This window comes from Malaclemys terrapin, chromosome 12, assembly GCF_027887155.1.
Source record: "Malaclemys terrapin pileata isolate rMalTer1 chromosome 12, rMalTer1.hap1, whole genome shotgun sequence".
Taxonomy (NCBI): domain Eukaryota; kingdom Metazoa; phylum Chordata; order Testudines; family Emydidae; genus Malaclemys; species Malaclemys terrapin.
Window position 1 is genome coordinate 17,581,149 of NC_071516.1, and position 25,763 is coordinate 17,606,911.

Sequence of the window (25,763 nt, forward strand, 5' to 3'; positions counted from 1 at the left end):
GTCTCCCTCCACAGCTAGAGGAGAGACTCTCTCAGCTTCCGGCTGCCCTGGCCTGATTGGGGAGTGGTCCAGGTGTAGCAACTTCCCCAATCAGCTTGGGCTTTTTCTCCTAGCCCCTAGTGCTCTCCCAGGGCTGGCTTCTACCCTGGCTTCTAACCACCCCGCTACACTCTGACATTGACTCATTGTGTGATCTCATCTAATTCTAGGGTGACCAGACAGCAAGTGTGAAAAATCGAGACGGGGGTGTGGGGTAATAGGAGCTAATATAAGAAAAAGACCCAAAAATCGGGACTGTCCCTATAAAATCGGGACATCTGGTCACCCTATCTAATTCACTTCACCTCTGTGTCTCATTTTCCCCATCTGTAAAATGAGCAAGAATATTCGCCTAATTCGCAAGGTGATCACAGTGGATAATTAACTAATGTTTGTAACATCTAGGTAAGTGCTAAGTATTCTTACCATTGATTAGTCCTGTGCAAATATAGCCAATTTTTCATCAGACTTCCTTAAATGTATACATATGCAATATTTGGCTCCACACTTCATGCAGGTCTGGTGACTCTATGTGCAAATTCTGAATTGCACCAACAAATTGGTGTTTGAGTAAGTACAAGTGTGGCTGCATCTGTGAATACTGCAGCTGCATTTAAGAAGGCCCGTTTGAGAATTTGACCCAGAATGGAATGAGTACATTTCCCCCAAAATCATGATGCAGTGATACTGGCAGCCTTGCCTAAATTCTGTCCCTGGTTAGACTCTAAGGCCTGGTCTACGCTGGGGGGTGGGAGGGATCGATCTAAGATATGCAACTTCAGCTACGAGAATAGCGTAGCTGAAGTCAACGTATCTTAAATCAAATTTAAATTACTTACTTCGCGTTCTCGCGGCGCTGGATTGACGGCCGCGGCTCCCCCGTCGACTTTGCTCTGCCTCTCGCACTGCTGGCGTTCAGCAGTCGACAGGAGAGCGATCGGGGATTGATTTATTGTGTCTACACTACACGCGATGAATCGATCCCTGATAGATAGATCGCTACCCGCTGATCCGGCTGGTAGTGTAGACGTATCCTAAGGCCCAGATCCTCAAAGGTATGGGAGTTAGGACCTAAATATCTTTGAGTATTGGGGTCTAAGTTACTTCTGCGCCCTACCTCACAGCCTGGAGCTGGGCTGTTGTCTCAGCTTTATTTCTTTCGGTCACAGACTGAATCCTGAAATTTGTGCAGCAGAGGTGGGTACCAACCATAAAATTTTTATCTGGATTTTAAACCCCCAAAACTGGTGGCATAGATGTCTGGCATAGGTTTGGCTCCTGGCCCATCTCTACTATTTAGGTAAATAAACCTATTGGGTAGGGGTCTTTTGGCAAATACCCTAAAACCACAGGGACTAAATCAAGGAAATGGGTGCAAGGATGGGCAGAAGTGACTATTTGCATAGTCAGGCCCAATAACTGCTCACACAAATTCAATGCATGATTGGAGAGATTCTAGAAATCTGACCCAGAATGCTTTGCAAAGTCTCTAGAAGTTATCAGCAGTCCTTTAAGCCACCATCCTCTTACCACTTGTGTGTGGGGTGGTGCACTGCCTAAAGAACTGGGCTGGTCTAAATATGCTCCATTCAGGGTGTGTCTACACAGCAGTCAGGAGGCACAGTTGCCTGCACATGCTGTCCCAATGGCAGTGTAAACAGTCCCTCATTCAGTGGTATCCACAGCATGCATGGTTCTCTTTGCTGGATGTAAAGCCAGAAGGAGTTAATCTTCCTTGTCATATTAACTCCTGTACATTTCATGGCTGATTTATCTGCTTCAAAACAACTTGTTTTTGGGTCTCTATAGGTACACATTGTGACAGGTTTGGTCACAGAGAACCCTTTGGGACTGTAACCTGATGTGCTGAGATTACCTCTGAGCCCGTTTTCCCTGCCAGCTTGGGACTCCAGAACCCTGCCTTGTTGAGCCAGACATGCTAGCCTCCTGCAACACAAACCCAGGTCTGGTCCATGTCCCCAAAGCTGCAGACTTTAACCAAAAACTGCTCAGCAGGTTAGCTGCCTCCAGCACCCAGACACCTAGCTCCCAATGGGATCCAAACGCCAAATAAATCCGTTTTACTCTGTATAAATCTTATACAGCGTAAACTCATAAATTGTTTGCCCTCTATATCACTGATAGAGAGATATGCACAGTTGTTTGCTCCCCCAGGTATTAATCACTTACTCTGCGTTCAATAATAAACAAAAATGATTTTATTAAGTATAAAAAGTAGGATTTAAGTGGTTTCAAGTAATAACAGACAGAACAAAGTAAGTCACCAAGCAAAATAAAGCAAAAACACGCAAGTCTAAACCTAATACATTAAGAAACTGTTTACAGGTAAAATCTCACCCTCAGAGATGTTCCAATAAGCTTCTTTCACAGCCTTCATTTTTTCCACAATAGAAATCATCCTGATGGAGCCTCCTCATCCCTCCCATACTCAATGGCAGCACTCTTCGGAGGTGAAGGGTCCATGGGCCCCTTAACACAAACAGCACTTATTTATGGAGGCTTTGTGCACCTCTCTCTGGGAGCATTCCACACCTGTCCCTGAAGCACTGCCTATGGAGGAAGGGGAAACTTCTGTTTCCCCTCCCCACTCTCATTCTTCCTCCGCCCTTCTCAGGATTTTTTGGTGGGGAGGTCCCTTACAAGTGATTGGTATCAATGATTAAAATGCTTAATTAATCCAGGCTTTACTTTGCCTAGCCACGTAAATCGCAGCTAAACGGGAATGCCAGGAGAGTAGGTCTTTCTCTTTTTTAAAATGAATGTTATGCTTATGAAAGATGCTGGACTCTCAGCCGGGGAGACTGAAGTCCCCTCTCTCCAGAAGAGGCAGGCAGCATCTAGCAGGGAAAGCTTCCTCACAGTGCCCCACCAGCATGCCTCAGCCCCAACCTGGAAGGATTATTATTTAGGAAGAAAGGAGCTCCAGCTCTATAGCTAGGGAGGAAGAGCAGTCTGGTAGAGAGAGGCCAGTATTGGGAGTTGAAGCCCTGGGTTCTGTCCCCAGATTTGACTCACTGTGTCAGCTTGGATAAATCACCTGGGCCCAGTTCCCTTAAGGTATGTAGGTGCCTAACTCCCACTGATTTCGGTGGGAGTTAGGTACCCAAATACTTTTGTGGATCTGGGCCTTAATCTCTGTGTCTTCATTACCTCATCTGTAAAATGTCTGCACTTCCCTAGCTGGGGGTGGTGGTGAGCAGATAAATACAGTAAAGATTATGAGGTGCTCAGATGCTATGGCAACAGAGGCCATATAACTACCTAACATGCTAAATAATGATATAATATTGAAATCACTTGTCTGTTGATGACGCGGAGGTCTACTAACACACTCATTAGGGCTCTCAGTTGGGCTAACAAATTCACATAGATGTTCAATGTCCGCAATTGGATCTAGTGCTTTTGCACATCTGTGGAAAAAATATTAACGGGTCATTGCCATTTGTGCAAGCTAACATCACTCGCAAGCTATTCCCATTTCCTAACAAGTTGGCAGCCTTGTGTCATATCAACAACTGTGTGTGCCTCCCAGCAGCAAAAATAATTATATCTTTTGGTTAGAACATGACAGTGGAACTGTTTTACTCTTTAAAAAAACCACAGTATAATATGCAGTAATAATGTGCTTTTGCTTTTCAAAGGAATTAATATCAATGATTCTTGTGCATATTCACAAGAGGAAGACTGATTCAGCAATCAAGCTAATAGTTTTTGCTTAATTACATTTAGTTGATTTCATGCTGTCTTGGTACATTGCTGATGGAATCTAAAACCCCCCAAATCCCGCTGAACAATGTCACCATTTTGTACTTGATGTTTCCTGTTAGAAGCAGCCAGGGCTGAGTGGAGCATCTAGGGGCAGCGGGTTTTTTGACAGGCTTCATCTTTTGGTGTGAAGACGATAAAACGGCTAAGCACCTCGACAAGAGCACTTTTCACACTGAGCTGGTTGGTGTGGGAAGTTAGTACATTGCTTCTCCTCCTCTGGAGACCTGACCTCAAATGTTAAGCATGGCAGTATTAAGTGGTCTGGTCCCATCCTAGTCCCCGTTGAAGATTTGTTCACACTACAAAACTACAGTACGCTTTGATAAGATTAGCAGGAAAGGCAGGAGTGCTGAAGATCAGTACTGAGGTGCATTGACAGATGTGTCTGGAAAGCTGGCATGAGGGCTGACCTGGACCACATCTACGTATTTGCCATGAGGCCTACAACAAGAATTTGTAAGTGGTTAGGCTGCCGATGTGCTGAGACCACTTCCTATCTTGCTTACTAATATTGTCTCATTGCTGTTTCCTTGTGTTCCCCCATGTTTGTCTATCTGTATCCAGCCATTGTCTCTTGTCTTAAACTTAATTTGTAAGCTCTTTGGGGGCACGAAAGAGCTTTTTGTTCTGTGTCTGGACACTGTGAGCACAATGGGGTCCTGGTCTGTAACTGGGATTCCTAGGTGCTATTGCAATACAAATAAATAAAATAATTAAAAAAGTAATTATACCACATTCATGACCATTCGCGCCAGTTTCTGTTGAATTGCCTTCATTCTGGCAATCAAAACAAGATTTCAAAGTCTGATCATTTGGTAAAATGTGATATATTAGACCTAGGCAACTGACAGGTAGGACAAGTGGCATGGGACCAAAGACAATAACATTGGGACAGTTTGCAGACTGGATGGGGGAATAGTGAGGAAAATAAAATGGAGGGAAAGGTAAATCAAACGGAGGTAGGGAGAGAGATGAAGCACATCTAGAAACCAAGGGGCAACAAGAGGAATATTTTACAAATTAATAAATGCCTGGAAAATCCAGGTTATTATAGAAGAGATGATTGCAGCCTTCACAGTACGAAGCTGCAGTACATGACAATAGATGTTTCATTACATTGTGCTCATAGTGTTAGCTGTTCAGATTTTGTTTTTAATTTTCCTTTAGAAAATAGCTGTCAAGTGTCTCTCCCCTGAGATAGCTTGTGGAATCTTCCCCCCCCACACACACCCTTCTACATTTCAGCACAGTCCATTTGCACAATGTAATAATGGGATGTTTCCAGGCAAGATGAAGACTTAGTGACCCCAGCTGGAAGATGGCAATGAAAATGCTACAGATCAATTTTTCTATTGACAAACACCCCAGTGAAATTAAGGAGGTCACAAAGCGATCGAGTCACTACAGATATGGAGTAATTAGACATCCATCTTTTTATAATACTTAACTTCGAGGGCCACAAATTTGGCAAGAGTGTCAGTTTGTTAGGAATATTTGGACCACATAAATTAGAAACAATGGACCCTATTGGCTGATCAGGATGAGACGTAGCATTGCCCGCTGGGATTTGTAGTCTTCAAGGTCTACACAGCCATGTTAAAGATGAGAGCAACTGCACTGTAAAACGCAGGGTTATCTAGTAATGACTCTGTTTACCTCTGGCTTACCTGACCTTTTAAAAAGCATTATCTTTCCAGTCAGAACGGAAGTCTAGGATATATTTGGAGCACTCAGAGCATGGCTCTGTGCCAAACTTTTGCCAAAGGAAGTTACACAGGCATAAAGCTGGCGCAGTTCGTATATTGCTTGTGTGTGCGCACACTTGGCTTCTTGCATCAGCACTGTGCATACTCACCACAAGTATTTGCACTGACGCACAGTGTAGTGCACTGTTGGTAGGTATCCCAGTTTGCAACTCCCCAGCACCCGTCGCACTCTTTTGGGAAGTTTTGGCAATGCACGGTGAGTCAGAATCAAGTCACACAGGAGTAACAGGGACTGCGGCGTCAAGTTCCCATCATGTAACTTTCTCCACCCCATCTCTTTCCATCATTTTCATGACTATTTTGAAAATTCCACAAACCCATGCAGGCCTCGTTGCTGTCTGCCACCTCTGACCGAAGAATGGAGCTGGCACGGCTCTGCACTATTGTCATGAGCATCTCAAGTAGAGGACACATGAGCCTTTTGTATTTGCAGAGCCACAAGAAGAGCTGTGGGGAACATGACGATTTTCTAGTGGGCAGATTGCTTTCAGACACAGCAAGAACAAATTCAAGATTCTTAGTGGCGTTCACGAAGCAGCTGCAAACAGTGGAGCGCTGCTTCTGGGCCTGAGAAACAAGCAGTGACTGATGGGATCGCATCGTAATGCAGGCTTGGGATGATGAGCCGTGGCTGCAGAATGTTCGGATGTGCAAGGCCACATTCCTGGGTCTGTGTGCCGAGTTTGTCCCCGCCCTCCAGAGCAGGGACACAAGAATGAGAGCTGCACTGACAGTGGAGAGTTGCGTGGTGATCACGCTGTGGAAACTTGCAATGCCAGATTGCTACAGGTCAGTGGGAAGTCATTTTGGAGTTAGAAAATCCACTGCGGGGGGCCGTTGTCATGCAAGTATGCAGGACCATTAATCATCTCCTGCTACGCGGGACTGTGACTCTCAGCAATGTGCAGAACAGAATCGATGGATTTGCTGCAGTGGGGTTCGCGACCTGTGGTGGACTGAAAGATGGCACGTCTAGTCCTATTTTTGCCCCAGAGCACTATGCCCCAGAGTACGTCAACAGACAGGGCAGTTTGTCTATGGTTATGCAAGCCCTGGTGGATCGCCAGGGATGCTTCACCAACATCAAGGTAGGCTGGCCAGGGAAGGTGCATGACTCTTCACATCTTTAAGAACACAGGACTGTTCAGAAAGCAACAAGCAGGGACTTTCTTTGCTGACCAGCAGCTTACCATTGGCGATATTGAAATGCCAGTAGTGATCCTAGGGAACCCTGCTTACCTATTACTGCCCTGGCTCATGAAGCCATACACCAGCCATCTCAATAGCACCAAGGAAAGATTCAGCTAACAACTCAGCAAGTGCAGTGGTTATCCCAGTGGTGATAGTTGCCTGCTGCGCTCTGGATAACATCTGTGAAGCAAAGGGGGCAAAGTCGCTGTTTTATTGAGTAACAGAAGCACTTAAAGACATTCTGTGCAAGTTAAAAGCAAAATACACTACAACCTGGATAAATTTATGGAACAGAGCTTAAAGAAGCAGAAGGAACATTCACATCCATTTTAGCTACACATACAGCAGTCGTGGCTCTCACAGGTCAGTGTATGTGAAGTTGTGATTGTCCTTAATATCCCCTGGTGTGGAGTGGTAGGGGTAGGGCTGCAGCCCTTGATGCCATGTGGAATGTTGAGGGGGGTGTGAGGAGGTGCTGCCCTGGAGCTCTCCATGGACTACAAGAGTTTGCAGCATCTGTGCTTGCTGCTGGAGAAACCCCATTATGTCCTGATGTATCTCCCTCTCTTTTTCCTGCTGAGCCTTTCGCCTATCTGCTCTTTCCATCTCCATATTGGCTGCAGTATTTATCCTCCAGACCCTCTGCTCATGGTCTGAAGCAGCACTGGCTTGCAGGATCTCACTGAACAAGTCGTCTTCTTTCTCCTCTTTACCTGGCTCAAGTGTTCCACAGGTGCGGAGAGGAAATCCCTCAAGGCCGCAACATCAGCAGCTACAAATAAAACAAACAGAGGTACTGTAGTCTGTATACTCACAATGGAAAGTGAAAGTTAAGATTCAGAACTCCCTTCCCTTACTCCCCTAAAGTTTTACACAAGACTTGATTATTGACACTTCTGCTGCAGAGTGCTTGTGCATGGCGCCACCGCACCAGCCATTGTGACTATGGCCTGCCCATGGGGGAGGGAAATGAGGAGGAATTGCTCAGTTGCATGAAACTATGAGGATATGGCAATGGCACCATTTACCACAGGCGGTGGTGATTTTAGCTGATATCTCACTCCTGAGGGTGACAGACACACAGAGAGCACAGCTGCTGGTGGAGTCCTGAAGCCACCTGGCCCTTATGCTGCTAGCCTGTTTACTGCTGAAATTATCACCAACTGGCATGGGAAAATGTCTACTGTGGAGGAAGAAGTAAGGCAGCCATCCCTGGAAACCTTTGGGAGAGGATTGCAGAGTACCTCCATGAAATTTTCATTGAGATCTTTCAGGAGGATTCAAGGATCACCCTGTGTACATAAACCATTTTTTCCGCATCTCCCTCCCCTCCCCGCAACCGTAGGCGCCGACTCCGTGGGTGCTCTGGGGCTGGAGCACCCACGGGGAAAAATTGGTGTGTGCTCTGCACCACCGGCAGCTCCCCGCCCTGTCCCCCCCGCCCCAGGTCACCTCTGCTCCACCTCCTCCCCTGAGCACGCCACGGCTCCGCTTCTCTCCCCTCCCTCCCAGTGCTTCCCACTGCGAAACAGCTGATTCGTGGCAGCAAGTGCTGGGAGGGAAGGGGGAGGAGGGGGAATGCAACGCACTCAGGGAAGAGGTGGGGCCAGGGCGGGGATTGGGGAAAGGGGTCCAATGGGGCGGGGAAGGGGTTGGGATGGGAGTGGGGGGGGGCAGGAGGAGGCGGGGCAGGGCTGGGGGAGAGCACCCACTGTCGCCTGGAAAAGTTGGTACCTATGCCCCCAACTCTACTGGGGAATGAAAGGCAGATAACAGATCTCCCCCTCTCTTTGTGGTACCACTACTTCTTCTAGTATGAGTAAATTAATGAACAGTCAGTAGCTGTGTCCTGCTAAATTGACAGCACCATCAGTTCATCATTGTAATGGCATATACATTTACACACTTACCTGAGGTTCCTTCCCCTCTATGGGCTCACCCATGCTCGACTGCTGGGATGTACTGGACTGCGGTCAAGTCTCAAACAGGTCCTGGCTTGTGGCATAGCTGGGCCCCCCAGGTGCATGTCCCCCATCCTCCTTCACCGCCTCTTCGTCCATGCTGCTCACGCCAGAGGCCTGTGATTCAGGCTCCTTGGAGGTATCCACAGGGGGTGTGCAGGGTGGTGGGGTCTCTGCCAAGCATGGTATGCAGCTCTTTGTAAAAGTGGCAGGTCTGTGACTCAGCAGCAGATCGACTGTTGTCCTCCCTGGCCTCTTGGTGTGCCCGCCGCAGTTCCTTTGCTTTCACATGGCACTGCTGCTGGTCCCTGTAGTACCCCGTCTCCTGCATCCCCCATGCAATCTGTTCATAGATATCTACGTTTCTACAGCTGGTCCATAGCTGTGCCTGTCCAGCCTCTTCTCTCCACCGGCACAGGAAATGCAATATCTCCTGTCTATCCAGGCCGGAGCATGTCTGCAGTGTGCAGCCGGCATGGTCAGCTGGGCAGTTGCATGCAACAATGGAGAGCTGCTAGGTGAGCTCATCAAGGTGAACAATCAGGAACAGGCATTTCAAAAATTCATGTGGTTTTAAAGAGGGGGAAAGGGGAGCTTCCAGTCTCTGTGACTTCTGAGCAGTGAAGTTCACAATTGTGACTAGAGCGGTCATTGTCAGGCACTGTGGGACAGCTGACGGAAGACTTAAGGTTGACACAGATACCGCACTATGTTCATGCTGTGTCCATCTCAGTGCATCGACCATGGCTTAACACCATTTGGGAAGGTGGCGTTACTGCATCGCCATAATGGAGTGCTTCTATCAGTGGGTGACAGATTTAAGTGTAGACACATGCACAACTAGGCTGACACAAGGCAGTTAACATTGACCTAACTGTGTAACGTAAACCAGGCCTCAGCGTTCTTCAGCCAACCTCTGTGTTGTCCTGTGCTAAAAGTAGCAGGAATAAAATAGAACTTCAGATGACCTGGGTGATGCCCTCCTGTCCCTTCCTTGAAGCTGAGGAACATATTTATATCCATGGACATCATGTGCCTTTGAATTTGGCCTTTTTGATATTTTCTTTCATTTATCATTTTCCACTTTCCCTGCAAACCATTGCAGCTGGAACTCTAGACTCTGCTCTGAGGGAAGACTGACAACATGTATCAATTAATGGGACTTGACAGCCCTCTGACAACTAAACGTGTACTTAACAGCATTAAGGAATTTGCAAGCAAGCATGCTTCAAGGGTATTTTCCCGGCCACTTCCGCTCAGCATCAGAAGCAGTTGGAATCTTGTGCAAAAGCTGCAGTAAGCAAACGAAGTGCTGAAACTTAATTAGTGACATTCCTTTATTTCCTTTTAAACCACATACTGAAATTGGATCCAATGACAAACAAAATGACTACAGTTATAGCTAAACTAAAATAGTCAAACATCAATCTAAGTTGTGTCAAGGAACAGAAAATTGAACATAATAAAACCAGTTGCCTTGTGATTTATAGCTATTCAACCCATGATTCATTTGTGCTTGTGAATGAATAGAAGGGCTCAGTCTTACACAAGATGCACCTATGTACTCACTCGCACTTTAGAAATATCAGTAGTATAGCTTGTGTAGAAATATTTAACCACTGGAAAGCAACTGATACCGTAGTACAGGCAGGTCTGACATTCAATCCAGCTGAGAGCAACACATACAGATAACATATGCATAGCTACCTGTCTAGCAAGTATGAGGCCCCAATTCAGTCATTTTCCTCAGCTGTGCATTAATGTTTTGAAAATATTGTAATCACACAAGAGGCAATGAAATGTCATGTAGTAACGTTCAGTATCAGGGCCTGCTGGGCTGCATAGAACAACACAGGCAAACTTAATGGTTTGTAGAAATTAGTCTATGTATTTGGGCCATTGAAGAAATAGAGCCAGATGGTAAATTGGGATAAATCAATGGGGCTACACAGATTCACACCAATTGAGGATCTGGCGAAAGATGTCCCAGAATGAGAAGTACTGACTGCATATCTGCCTTTAGACAAGTGGGAGGTTCTTATTTGATTTTCAAAGGCTCTGGAAGCCTGTTCCAAGCCCCACAAATAGCTAGCAAGGCAGCATGTGCAGTGGTTAAGAACAAGGGACTGAGTGTCAGGATTCCTGGGTTCTGGTTCAAGTCATGTTACCCTCTGTCTGCGTAAAGGGTACTACACACCTCACAGGGGTGTTGGGACACTTCATTCGTTAATGGCTGTGACGTCCTTTTGAGTGTCTGGATGAGCTGTCCTACTTTATGAACGGGAGTCTGTTTTGACCCTGATTCAGGAAAGCATTTCACCATGTGCTTAAGTCCCATTGAGCACAAGCTGGCACCCTGCGGGGAGAAAAGTACCAGCTCTCCAGACTGCCACCAGCTGCCCCCATTTGACCCCTGAAGCAGTTGCTCTTGTCCTTAAACCACTAACTCATGGGGACTGCAGGGGTCTCAGGCTAGTGCCTGTGTTCACAGCCAACATTGGTATGGACCATGGCTGAGCAACTAGCCTCAGGGACTTTTGGATTGCACAGCTGCATCTACAACATAGCCCTGGCATGTAGACGACACATGGTGTCACTCCTGCCACACACTGCTCTGTATTTTCCAAAGGTGGGTTAGCTCTAGAGTAGACAGAGAACTATTTGTAGTTGGGGATGGAGGTAAAGGGGAAATAGAGCCATGGACTATACTGAGTAAAAGTATATTGTTTCCTTAGGGAACTAAGAAGACTGAAGGGGGAAATCCCTTAGCAAATGGAGTGTAAGGTTTCATGAATGAAACTTGTTCTTGGTGCCAAGTTTATTTTTCTGCAGGCCTCTCTGGAGCTTTAAAAAGGAAAAAAAAGGCATTAGACCAAAGCGCTATTGGGCTTGTCAATTACATTACAATTCTCTCACTGTATTTCCAAGAATACTGGATCTATTTTCAAATGCCAACTCGCTCTCTCTCTCTCCTCATCTCCCATGCTGGATCGTCTTCACTACTAAATATAAGCACACACACAAAGGGGTGGGGGGCATGTTGCCATTAGCCGAAAAAGCTCCAAAGGTTCAGCTGAGATTTTTTTCAAGCCACCTACGGAATATGGACATCCATCTCCCATTCCTTTTAGTGAGAATTGGGTATCCAGATCCGGTTGGTTGCTTTGAAATGTTCAGGTCTTTGATCTCAGCTGGGGCCTTTAGATGCTCCTGCAATACAAATAACAAACAATAAATCTGTGATAAGCATCCCAAGGCCTGAATGCTCACCAGATCCCTCCCTCCCTAAGACTCACCCCATTCCCTACTGAAAGAAAGCGCTTGCTCCTTATTTTTGCTGCCTGCAAACTTTTGCTGCCAGGAAGGGGAAGAGAGAAGCAAGAAATTCTTGAGCAGATTTCCTTCTAGGTTGGACATGTCCAAGGGCCAAGCCCTGCTCATCTTGCCTGTATCACTAGGCCTCCACAAGGTCAATGGGCCTGATCCTGATCCCCTGGGGTTACTCACAGGAAGTGAGCAGGAATTGGCACTAATGGAGTGTTTCAAGAATGATCACCATGACAGGTTTATTAGGGGGCTCGTGCCAAATTTTCAAGAACAAGCATGGTGCACAAATGGGAATGTGAAACATCTTTGCCCAGGGTTATAGTAGTTTTGTGCATTGATGTGAATGCGGTGCATCTTTGGACCTGGTTACAGCAGTTGCATGCACAGACTGGGTGCACAGTTGACTTTTTAGGCTCATTTGCACATAACCAGCCCATATGTGCACACATGATAATTACACATACACAATAGGTGTGCATTTTGCGTGCTTGTATTCATTAACAAATCTTGCTCTGCTTTCCCCCAAGGTTACTTAGCACTAATTAATCACTAACAGTCACAGAAATTCCATCAGAGGCTTGCTCACTTAAATCTTTGCAATGGTGGGAACAATTTAGGATAGGCAACGCTTTCTGGACTCTACTGCCTCCTTGTGTCCCTGGAATTCTGCCTGTTATCTATTGAAACTTACATTCCAATACAGCAATATCATTAAGAGCCAGTGCAATCCAATACCTTCTGGCAGATGCCTGGAGAAGTATTTGATTGGAACTAACAAAATCTATGCTGCTTTCGGGCAGGTGAATCATAACAGCCCACGGTTAAACAAAGTGAAAGGAGGCTGGGGATTGGTGGGGAGAGAACACTTACATGCGAGATGAATTAGCTGAAGGGGCTTGAAACCCTACCTGGCAGGAATTGTATGTTTGACGTTATATCAACTATATGTGAATTGGGTATGTGAGCTTGTTGGGCTGTATTGGGGATACAGATCCACTCAGACCTGGACCGTTAGGGCTGCCATAACTGGCCCGAATGGGCACCTGGTATGGGCAGATGCCTTGGTCTAGCTGTTAGGGGAGTGGCCAGAGAGTCAGGAGCATGTGGGTTCCATTCTTGGCTCTCCCACGGATGTGCTGTGCAACCTTGGGCAAGTCACTTCCCCTTCCTATGCCTCTGATTCACACTCCCAGCCTTTGTCTGTCTTGTATTTAGACTGTAAGCTCTGCAGAGCAGGGACTAGCTCAGACGATGTGTTTTGTACCACACCTAGCACAATGGGGCCCTCATCCTGGTTGGAGCCTGTTGGCACTACCACACGAGGGCTCCTAGGTGCTACGGCAATACCAATAAAATAATACTAAACAGAGTCCCACGAGAGCTAGAGAACTGACTAGGCCAGGGATATCAAATCCCCTCTCACCTCTCCAGCTGTCTGTGCAATGTAAGAAGAGCTTGCATTTCTGCTGCAAAGGACTTCAGCCTCAGGGCTGTCAATCCATGACCTTTCCCCAGAGCTAAATCACTCACCGTCTTTTTGAAGGATTTCAAATACTATAGCAGTGAAGCTGCAGGCCAGTAGCACAGAGAAACAGAGACACCGTTTGGATCTAGAAATGAAGATATGCAGCCGATTCACTAGTTGGTAAGAGGGTTAATGCTCAGGAGCAGATCTGAAGGACACTGGGCTCCAGTCGTCAAAGGCAGACACAGCCAGAACTGTATTCACCTCAGTGGAATTATTCCTGCTTATGTCACAATTGGACCTAATGGCTTTTCCCAGCCTGTAGTAAGTCCACCAGGCAGCCGTGAACACTGAAAGGAGGAGTGGGGAAGAAGGAAGGGGACGTAGGTAGGATTGGGAATGGAATGGAAAGGCAATTACTGCTGCCATGAGCCCAGAGCTCCCCAGGTACATAGTGTTGCAGAGGCCTGGTTTGTCCACTAGAGAAAGAACTCCTGGAGATATGCCTATCTCTCCCAGAAGGGCTTTATCATGACTGATTCAGCAGGCTGTTTAAAGTGTGATCCATGATCACAGGGTTAGGGGGAAGCAGTGGAGCCTTCTTAATGGTCCCCTTCCCACCCCTCCCGTTTCTCATACCTTCTCCCCACTTCCATGGCAGCCTCTGTCTTCTCTCTGATGTGTCCTTGACCCTCACTGCTTCCTTTGCAGCTTCTCCCTCCCTTTGTGACACCATCTCATATACTCCCTGCTCCTTCACTGACATCTTTGCTCATGTTCTGTGCTCTGTTCCCAGTGCTGATGGTTCCCATATCACACCCCATCCTCCCTCTTCAGAACCAAATGGCAACACCTCTGTTCTCCAACACAGCCAAGACACACTTCTATCCTGCGTTACAGACAGGACCTGACCATGTTCAAAACTGCCCTGAAACAGCCCATTCCAATTGTGATGGGATACATTAATATTCCCAGGTTGATTTTTGTAGTATAGCAGAAGTTCAGATTGCAATCACCTCAGAATAGGGACTAGATCTGTATAGCACCAAACACAGTCATTGCTCAGTAATTGATAACAACAGCTAGATCTGAGTTTGCTCAACTAGCACGCGTTCACTGGTTGATAGCTGTTGTCCATCTTAACCAGATACCATGGTGATAAATCAGAGAGAGCGGAGAGAATGTTATCCCTGACAGCTCTGTGTATATTTCAGGATGTAAATTCTTTTACCCACTTCAGGAGAGCTTACACAAGTTTAATTTTAAAAGCTGCTCATAGCTTAATGGGCTTCCTAAAGACAAAGAATGGTTGTAGATCAAAAACGGGGAAATCATATAGCTTAGTAGTTTAGGTGGCATCTTGCTGTGACTTGCAGGAGAAATGATAAATGGCTTCTTTTGTTTACTGCGTAGCTCAGTGACCAGAGCTGATAAACCAAAAACAAATTCTACCCCCTAAGGCGCTACTTTTCAAATTAACATTCACTGGCATTGCCTTGATCTTCAAAGCAGGAGAGTATATCCAAAGAAATAAAAGATGCGACACTAATTATTGCTGGATGCAATCCAATGAGTAAAAGTGCAGTGATTGATATTTGAACTGAAGGTAAAGGACATAAACACACCAGACATATCAAGGTTTATAAATAAATCCTTCAGTATATAATAGGTAGAGACTAAACCCATCAAGCAATGAGGAATTACCATTTAAAACATCCCAAACTTATTCAGAAATGTTGGGTCACACCAAAGAAATCTCAACAAGGAACACTAAAACGGTCTTACCTGAAATGATTCACTGATTTACAATGCCATTTTTTTGCTGTTTGAGAAAGCACTTTTACTAAATAAATAACAATACTGAAATAGTAAAATTCTGGATTTCATTCAATTTCCTCTTGGAATATCTGACTTCAACTTTTGAGTCTGAATTTGGAAGCTACTGCTCCCCTAACTCTTTGAGCCTTCTTCCTGTGATTCCACTATGCCTCTCTTTGCATGTGTCTCCTCATCCCAGCATTCTTCCAGACTTTTGGCTGTACACCAGTCCTCTGCATGGGTGCCTTTCTCCTAATCTTCCCCTGTCTCATTAAGTGCACTCACAGCCTTCTCTGTGCCCCTCCAGCCCTTTGGTCTTCCTCTGACTCTTTTTTGCACCTCTTCCATCCTTTGTGGACATTCCCATTGCTATCACATACTGCTCTTTTGCTTAGATTCCCCAGACTGCAGTTCTTCATGCAGTAGGGGACTAGGAGCCAGAATGCCTGGGTTCCATTCTGCTGTCTACAGCTGACTCATTTGAGAAGCTAACAAACTGTCTTTCTAAAAGTTATGTCCAGTTCATCCCACAAGCTACTGGGCTTATTAATGTTCATTTATATCGAAGAGAAGAATAGTTCACCCACTGCAGGAATTACTAGGTGAAAGTCTAGAGGTCTGTATCGTACAGGAGGTCAGACTAAGGACTGGTCCACACTACAAAGTTAGGTCGACATAAATCACCTTGCATCAACCTATTTGTGCATATCACAACAGAAAGCAAGATCTGTCTCTGGCTGACATAAGCACCCAGTTACAGTGATGCAGTAATATCACTGTCCCGAATGAAGTGGAACCATGGTCAACCTACTGAGGTCAACACGGTGTGAGTGTAAACACTGCATGACCTGTGTTGACCCTAATAGTCCTCCAGACATTGTCCCACAATGCACCATGCCCTGCGACAGAGACTACTCTGGTCACAGTTATAAACTCCACTGCCTACGGGGCTCATCCCTTTTTAGGCTCCTCCCCTCCCCCAGCATGTTTTAGAAATGCCTTTTCCTGATTGCTCAGCATGGCAAACATACTTACCAACTCAACCTTGTTGTGCTCAACTGCCCAACCAACCATGCCAGCTCCATGCACTAGACACGCTTCTGCCTGGAGTAAACAGGAGATATTGGATTTTCTGGGCCTGTGGGAAGAAGAGGCAGTGCAGCTGTAGAAACGTGGACATCTACAAACAGATTGCTCAGGGGATGCTGGGAAAGAGGTACAACAGGCGTGTGAAAGCAGAGGAACTTCACAAGGGATACCATAAGGACAGGCAGGTCAGCACTGGATCTGGTGATGGCCAGTGGACATGCTGCTTTAACCACAAGCTGCATGCCGTTCTTGACAAAGATCCCACCTACAGACCACTCTGAATACCCCCGAGGAGCCCAAGATAGACATCCCTGCCATGAAAAGCAAGGGGGGGAGGAGGGAGACGCAGCAGTGGGCTCCAGCCATCTCATGAGCTAGGACCTGTTCAAGACTCTGCTTCAGTCTAGCCAGTCCTACCAGATGAGCACATATGAGCCTGATGAAGAAGAAAGGAATTTGGGTAACTCTGTGCATGCATTTTTCCTTACCATGTTTAAATTTAAAGATGGCACCCAGCCCATCGCCAAGTTAACAAGACACAGGTATCGACTGTTCAGTGTTTTACTCACATGAGGAGAAGTAGCAGTAAAACAAACAGAAATAGAGTGGGCATCTGCTTTTCATTTCCCTGTTGGATTAGGCGGGGTGGGTGGGGGAAGGAGGCATGCAGAGCACTTTTTTTATGTACATAAGGATGTCCCTTTTATCCTCTTAAGAGATCTCGATTTAAACTTCCATGGAGGTTCTCTGCAATCCTCTCCCACAGGGATGGCTGCCTTATTTCTCCCTCCATGGTAGGACAGGGTCCCGTGCCACTCTGCAATGAGTTTGCCAGGCACCATTGCAGTAAGCAGGCTAGTGGTAGATAAGTCCCGAAGGCTTCAGGATGCCAGTAGTAGCTGTGGTCTCTGTGCCTTTGTTGCCCTCAGGAGTTAGGTATTAGCTCAAATCACCACCAGCTGTGGAAAATAGTTCCAGTATTCAATGCCATTACCCTGTGCTCACACCCATGGAATAGGGACTGAAATTTTAGTGCTTCATGAAACAGAAAATCCTTCGCCTGCACTTAACCCTGGAAGGCCCTACTCACCTGGCTGGGAGCTGGAGACCAGTGCCATGGAAAGGCACTCCAAAGCTAAAGTGTCAATAATCATTTCTTATTAAATGTGTTTATGGGAATAAGAGAAGGGAGGTGTGAAACTTATTTTCCCCTTTACATTGTGACTGTAAATCCAGTTGTACATCTGTGTGTTTTTATCAGCAGCTTCTGGCATGGTGGCCCGGAGGAGTGCCCCCACCACCTCCGCAGAATGCTTGACCCTGATGAGGCGGAGAAAGAGGAATACTAGGGAGGACACATTCAGTGAGATCCTGCAAGCTAGTGCTGCATCAGACCACGAACAAAGGGGTTGGGGGACAGTATGACCAACAACATGGAGAAAGAAAGAGCAGCCAGCATAAAGGTCCAGGAGTCCCAGCAGGACAAGGAGAGGGAAATGGGTCTTCTCAGACAGCAAACCCAAATGCTGCAGACTCTGGCTGACCCACAGGTCTAAAAATCCCAGAATTCCTCACCCTTTTCAGGCCTCAGACAGTTTCATGGTCACTGGTCCCTTTGCCCTGACCTCCCCCTCCCTCCTCCCAACATACCACATGGCATCATGGCCCACATCCTTATCCCTACTACTTTGTGCTGGGGAACAGCAAGGAAAACCACAGCTTCCACAGTGAGATCACCACTTGCTTCTCAAGTCTCAGCTGGTGTCTGTGTAGCCGCTGCATTTGTGCACTGAAATAGAAATGTTTGCTGCCTTTCCACTTCTAAAGTTCCATTCCATTAATTTATGTTAAAAGACAGCTGCTCTACCTCTGCCCTCCAGCAGCTTTGCCCCCTTTGCTTCACAAATATTATCCAGGGCACAACAGACAGCTAACTTTTGGGATACTTTTCTCACTGAGATCCAATCTAGTGAATAAACACTGCCAGCGTCCCTTCAATCTATCATAAGCACATTCAACAGTTGTTCTGCAATTGCTTAATCAGAAATTAAATCTTGCCTTGGTGCTGTGAGGTAGCCGGTATACAACTGCATGAGCCAAAGGGGCTAGGTCCCCCAGAATTACTATTGGCATTTCAGTGGTAATCCACTGGTTGGGAAAGGATGTCCCTGCTTGCAGCTTTCTGAACAGTTCTGTATTCTTAAAGATGCAAGCATCATGCATCTTCCTTAACCAGCCCAGCCCACACTGATATTGGTGAAGTGTCCCCAGTGATCCACCAATGCTTGCATAGCCACAGAACAGTAGCCCTCTCTGTTGATGTACTCTGTGGCAAGGTTGTCTGTGCCAAAATAGGAATGTGTGAGCCATCTATCACCTGCTGCCGTTCAGGAACCCCATTGCGGTAAATCAAGCCATCTGTCCTGCACATTACTGAGAGTCACAGTCCTGGGTAGCAGGAGATCATTATTGGCCCTAAACACTTGCATAACAATGGCCTCTACCGTGGATTTTCTGACTCCAAAGTGAGTTCTCACTGACCGGAAGCAATCCAGAGTTTCAAGCTGCCACTTGAAACTCTGGATCAGTGATCGCTGCTCGCTTCTCCTCTGTCAGTGCAGCCCTTATTTTGGTATCCCTATGCTGGAGGGTTGGGGCTAGCTTGGCACACCGATCTGGGAATGTGGCGAAAGTTCTGCAGCTGCTGCTAATCATCTCAAACCTGCATTATGATGCAATCTCACCAGACAGTGCTCATTTCTCAGGCCCAGAAGCAGCGCTCACCAGCTGCAGCTGCTCTGTGAATGCCACAAACCTCCTTGACCTGATTGTTTTGTTATGTCCCTTAGCAAGTTGTCCTTGAAGATGTTGCCACTTCCCCCACTGGTGTGGTATTTCTTACAGGTCTACAAATACAGGAGAATCATGCATTCTGTATTTGAAGCCTTAATGAGAACAGTGCAGAGCTCTGTGTGCTCCATGCTTCTGCCAGAGATGGTGAACACTGAGAAGTGCTGCGCGGTTTTGTGGGATTTTAAAAAAAGGCAACAAAATTATGGGATATAGATGGCATGATGGAGAAAGTTGCAAGCTGGGAATATGACCCCTAGCGCCCAGTGATTCCCATAAGAGTCATTTCTACCTCACAACACATTGAGAAAAGTTCCCAAAAGGCATCACACTGGATGGTAGCACATGCTACATGGAGCTACCTACCCATGGTGCACACCACACTTTCTGTACACTGACGTAACTTGTGTCAACTAAAATTTGTAGTTCAGCCATGGCCTTAGTAGTGGTCCCTTCTGGCCTTAAAATCTATCAAGCAATGCCAAGTCAGAGCTGACACTGAAGAAATTATCTTCTTGCCAACTGAGGGTTCATTTTTATATAATTCAGTGTGCCAATATTTTTGATCAAAATGTTTCACTGCCTTGTTCACCAAAACAAAAAATTAGTTGTGTATGGGCTGGAGTAGTTTGTTTCTTTTCTATTCCTTGTTTCTTTTCTGTTGTTCATGGTCTGATTGTATTCCTGATTACCTCTGACTGGCTCTCAGTTCACACACCTATTTACATTCATTTCTAAGCTGTTTCCTGTTGGTAGTTTGTCTCTAGTGACTCGTGCATTTCCATTTCTCTAACAATAAAGTTATATTTAACCACAGTAGAAAGAAACACTTAGAAAGGGGAAGTTTCCTACCTATGTTGCCAGTAATACCTTAGTTACTGCTAGTGGTGGAATTGTAAAACTCCAATATACTTTTCACCATTTGTTCTCTTCATTTGTTCCATTTCATTTGGCTGCATGGGTTACAAATTTTACAGGGGAGATTTTTTTTAGCCAATTTTAAAAAAATGTTTTGCATTACATTGTTTTGCAAAAAGTCATGAAAACTTTTTAAAATTACAAATGGATGTTTTAACACTTAAAAACAAACAAACATAGAAATCTACATTTTGGAGCCGAAATTACCTGGCAGTGTCTCTTTTACCTATTTGTTTTCAAGGCATATGTAATCTACTTTTGTTCCAAAACCACAGCTGAAGTGTACTGCATCAGCCCAACTCATGCAATGCCTCCAAGCATTGCAGAACACATCCACTTTTTACTCCTTGAATAAGAGTCAGGTGCGGTGTGTATGACTGAAAATGGGTGCTTCTGCCACAGCAGCAAGGGTTGCGTTGCACCGTTTTCCATTTTAGCTCTTGTCCATGCAGGCAGATGTGTTCAAAAGCTTGGGGCATCCTGATTGCTATGGTATTTGCACTGCTTACAGTTGAAAATGTGATATGTAAGAGTTTCTTTCTCTAATGCTCCTAATGGTAGTTCTTGATGCTTTCTCATTGAAACTGATTAAACAGTGTCATTGTGAGCAAGGCTAACATTTCTAACCAGTCAAATTAGGAGGTGGGAGGGGGTAAGTTCTTTGTCATGTTTTCAACTCAGTGTGTTGAAGTCCTTCCATGGGATTTTATAATTCATTGTATACTGTGGTATATTTAGCCAATGCAACTTTTGACTTTATGTTGTTTTTAAAGCAGAGTAGCAGAAAAATAAGCATAAAGGATCACCTTGCAGCACAATGAATAAATAAAAATAGTCATAGACATGTATGTTTTGAATGCACTTCCATATTTTGCCAGTAGCCTAAGAAACAAGATATCCTTTCACCCAGTTAGCAAGCAGCAGAATTAATTCATCACCAAGAGAAGGTGCATCTCAAATTGTCCGTCAACTCTAGAACATCCCACAAATAAGTTAAAAGAAAATGTCATCGGCTCTTGAAAGCAGGGAAACAGAAAAAAAGTGAATGTAATCCATTGTAATGCCTGTATACAACAGCTACGGGTGGACAGCTCAGATACACAATCTTAAAGTTGTAATGAGCATAGAGTAATCCAGCACTGTACCACTTCCTAGTCTCTTCACAATCAGTGATTCGGGAACAGACAGACTTTTTTCCCCTAGCCATTTTCTTCTTCTCATTGCATTCTTTGTCCCAAGAATGGGTTCCTAATGGCTGGTGTGCTCTCTGGAAGTGGGTGCTGACCTGACCTGATGCCCTCAAAGTTGTGTAATTTGATTTTCACAGGCAAGTTAGCTGTCTCCCCAGGCTATGATGATGAGTTCGAATAGCTGATCAGGCAAAATATGGAATATTTTGGAATTCTAAAATCTCTTTTAAAAGTCTTGGGAAAGTTTTATCTGCTTTCAAACCAGTCAGGACAGTTTTCCATAGGTTTTAGTCATTCAAAATGTGGCATATATGGTATAATTGTGCTTGTGTAACGCCAACAGACCCCTGTTGTCGGCGGGTGGGATCAAACCTGAGGCCTCTGGATCTAAATGCATGAGCCTCTACCACATGAGCTAAAAGCCACATGACCCTTAGCTAAAACTGTAGCAGACTCATTAATCTCTAAGTGGTCTCGGTGCCATTAGAGGGGACAGAGCACCACACCCAGGAGATGTGTGGCTTACACATGCAAGTGAGTATTATTAGCCATATGCATGTGCAGTTACCAAATGAACACAATTATGTTAACTGTACATTAAATGGGGTGCATTACTACACATGCATTTTGTGTACACAATTGCATCCCCAAATTGGATGGAAATCTGGCTCTCATCTACAGGTGGACTTTAATGGGTACCTTGTGGATGGCTAATACAAAGCTACTCCTCTGAATTATCTCACAATCCTCCAGACAGTTTGGCTATCTGATACAAGTGCCTTGAAGAGGTAGAGATGAGCAAATTGGTTTGGAATATCTGTGTTCAACCTTCTTTGTGTACAAGACACATTTAAAAACTGTTTGCAGAGTCAACCCTTTTCAGATCATATTTTGTTAAGTTGTATTTATGGGAGCCGCACTAATGGCAGAATTAGCCTGAGATACATCAGTGAAAATATCCTGTATATTATTAACAGTGAGGATAAATATTGGAGCATATCTTTTGAGATGAACTAACTAGTTTTTCTTTTATTTGCAGATTTTGGCCATCATTTCCATCATGTTCATTGTATTATCTACAATAGCCTTGTCACTTAATACGCTTCCTGAACTACAAGGCACGGATGAATTTGGACAAACCACAGATAACCCTCAGCTTGCCCACGTGGAGGCAGTGTGCATTGCATGGTTTACAATGGAATACCTCTTGCGGTTCCTATCCTCACCTAAGAAATGGAAGTTTTTCAAAGGCCCCCTGAACGCTATTGATTTGCTAGCTATCTTGCCCTATTATGTCACTATCTTCCTCACGGAATCAAACAAAAGTGTACTTCAGTTCCAAAATGTACGCAGGGTGGTTCAGATATTTCGTATCATGAGGATACTCCGAATTCTAAAGCTTGCCAGGCACTCAACCGGTTTACAGTCCTTGGGATTTACTCTAAGGAGGAGCTATAATGAGCTTGGATTACTCATCTTGTTTTTGGCCATGGGCATTATGATCTTTTCCAGCTTGGTTTTTTTTGCAGAAAAAGATGAGGATGATACAAAATTCAAGAGCATCCCCGCTTCCTTCTGGTGGGCAACTATCACCATGACAACAGTAGGTTATGGAGACATCTACCCCAAAACTCTCTTAGGCAAAATAGTTGGAGGGTTGTGCTGCATTGCTGGGGTGCTGGTGATTGCTCTTCCCATCCCAATCATTGTAAATAACTTCTCTGAGTTCTACAAAGAGCAGAAGAGGCAGGAGAAAGCCATCAAGCGCAGAGAAGCACTTGAAAGAGCAAAAAGAAATGGCAGCATTGTCTCCATGAATATGAAGGATGCTTTTGCCCGTAGTGTAGAACTGATGGATATTGTGGTTGAAAAGAATGGAGAAAGCACAGGCAAAAAGGATAAAGTTCAGGACAATCATTTATCCCCCAGCAAGTGGAAATGGACCAAGAGAACACTCTCTGAAACTAGCTCCAGTAAATCTTTTGAAACTAGGGAACAAGGATCTCCAGAAAAGGCCCGGTCCTCTTCCAGCCCTCAGCACCTGAATGTCCAACAGTTGGAGGACATGTACAACAAAATGGCAAAGACTCAGTCACAGCCAAACCTCAACACTAAAAACACAGGCCACCCTGGAAAGCAAAAGGAAGAGCTAGAAATGGAGACCATTCCTGGCCCTACGGTCCCTTTGTTGACCACCCGTGCTGACGGGATCATTGACATGAGGAGCATGTCAAGCATTGACAGTTTTATAAGCTGTGCTACAGATTTCCCTGACTCTGGGAAATTCTCCCACAGTCCACTTGCTACACTTCCCTGCAAAGGAGGTGTTAATCCAATTCAGGAGCAAATCAGGGCAGAGGGAAGTGGAACCAGGTTCATGGAGATAAACCCAAAGCCAGAAGGCAGCCACCGCTCTACATTTTTCATAGAAAGTCCCAACAGTTCTGTAAAAGCCAGTAACCCTTTAAAATTAAGATCTCTGAAAGTCAACTTTATGGAAGATGACAACAGCACATTAGTACCAGCATCAAACGTACTGAGAATATATCCAGATGCTCTCAAGAATAGGGGAGCTGCTGCTGCAGACAATTCCTTACTCTCTGATCGATCTTTAGTCAGTCCAGAAACTTCTATCTACACAACAGCGAGTGCTAGAACACCCCCAACGTCGCCAGAGAAGCAGATAGCAATAGCTTTCAACTTTCACGATGCCAGCATACATAAATATATAGATGCTGACACTGATGATGAAGGTCAGTTGCTTTACGACTCAAGCCCTCCAGGAAATGTAAGTCCCAAATACAATATTACAAACAGTGCTTATCTAAAGCAAAAAGATAACATTTATAGAACGGAGAAGAACCATCTAGAGAGTGCTGCTTTACCCACTTCACCAAAATGTATAGGGCAAAACTGCATTTACTCCATGGAAAGTATCACTGGAAAAACCCAGGGAAATCAGGAGACTGTCAGACTAGAAAATCACATTTCACCCGAGGTCCATATATTACCAGGTGGTGGAGGACATGCTAACACCCACGATCAACGCATCTGACATGTGCTCCAAAAAACTTGTTGAACATTGAAAGGAATGTCTTTACAGTCAACACAACAAACGAGAGCTTCTGCATGGCATGAACTTTGACTGAAGCAAGCCACTTGTTTCTAAAAGTCTGAGGGGAGGCCTGGTGTGGGTTTATGAAAACATCCTTCTCTGGAACAACTATAAAGATGTTGCCTGATTCATCCTACAAATATCAATGAAAATAAAGATTGCAAGTCTTGCTCACACTTTGATCTCCTTTCATGTCCTTCATTGAAGTCAGCCTGACCAAATATACATCAACTCCCCTTGTACAATGGATCTCCTTTTGGAAGTGTTAACATCTGGTTTGTGTTACTTCCATAGAAGAGACCAAGGCAGCCAGATTTGAACTCTGGACCAAATTATTGGGGTTGGTATAAAGTTATTAGAAACACAATACTTATTGCTTCAGGGCAGTTGTTCCAAATAGCCCCATCTGCATCTTTCTTTCTGATGGATACAGTGTCTAAAGGTAACAGGGAACACTTGCATTATGGGTAAATCTAAGCTTATGTCTATTTAAAATAACAGTGATCTAGAGAAATAAATTATTAAAATGCCCTGTGTGTGTTTAATTCTTCCAGATACTGTAGGACCTGATGTTTTATTTTGAAATATCATCAGGGTGAGTTGCACCACTTGTATCTAATTTAAAACACCCCCTAGAAAGTAGTGAAACTTGCACTTACTCTCTGCTAAAACCAATACCAAATCCGGGGCTATAGAGGGGCTTCTAAGCCACAACCCACACTGGAGGAGTGTGAAGGGGCCGTGCAGAAGTAGGACTCTCCAGGGGCACTTTGGCTGACGCAGACAGAATTCTTCCAGGGTTCTGCGGGAGAATGCACCGAGTGATAGCTCGACACATTTACAGGATGTAACATGCTCCCTCTTACTACTAGTCCATTACCCCATACCGCCTGTTCTGTGCTAAAGGCAGGGACCCAGGAGCTGCCCTGTTTGGAGAGTCCAGGCATTCTAGGCTTGTATACTGCTTGTGTTGCAGCTAGCCCCTACTCCAGAATGTAAAGAGTGGCAGTGATGGCTCCTTGTGCCCCTCCCATTCTGACTTCCATATTCACTTAGGGGTCAGCCTCAATCTAGCTCATAAGTAGGAGGAGAGGAATGAGTCAGTCTGAAGCATTTTGCACTCAGTCGATGTTGAATGACTAGATATGCAAGTGTTAACTAAATATGCAAAACCAGGACTTATTTAATTATACACAACAGGCCTGATTGTGCTGTCACTTCCACTGGTGAAATCAGGAGTGACTC

General features: G+C 45.1%; 1 protein-coding gene across 2 annotated transcripts in view; it reads left to right on the forward strand.

Moving 5' to 3' along the window:
- The window catches only part of KCNB1 (potassium voltage-gated channel subfamily B member 1), a 199,585-nt gene extending 174,246 nt beyond the window's left edge, over window positions 1–25,339 (forward strand). For both annotated transcript variants that reach the window (XM_054045859.1, XM_054045860.1), the window contains one exon: window positions 22,443–25,339. In XM_054045859.1, the coding sequence (XP_053901834.1) occupies window positions 22,443–24,458 (2,016 nt within the window). In that variant the 3' untranslated portion in view covers window positions 24,459–25,339. The remainder of the gene's footprint in view (window positions 1–22,442) is intronic.
- The last annotated feature ends 424 nt before the right edge of the window (window positions 25,340–25,763 follow it).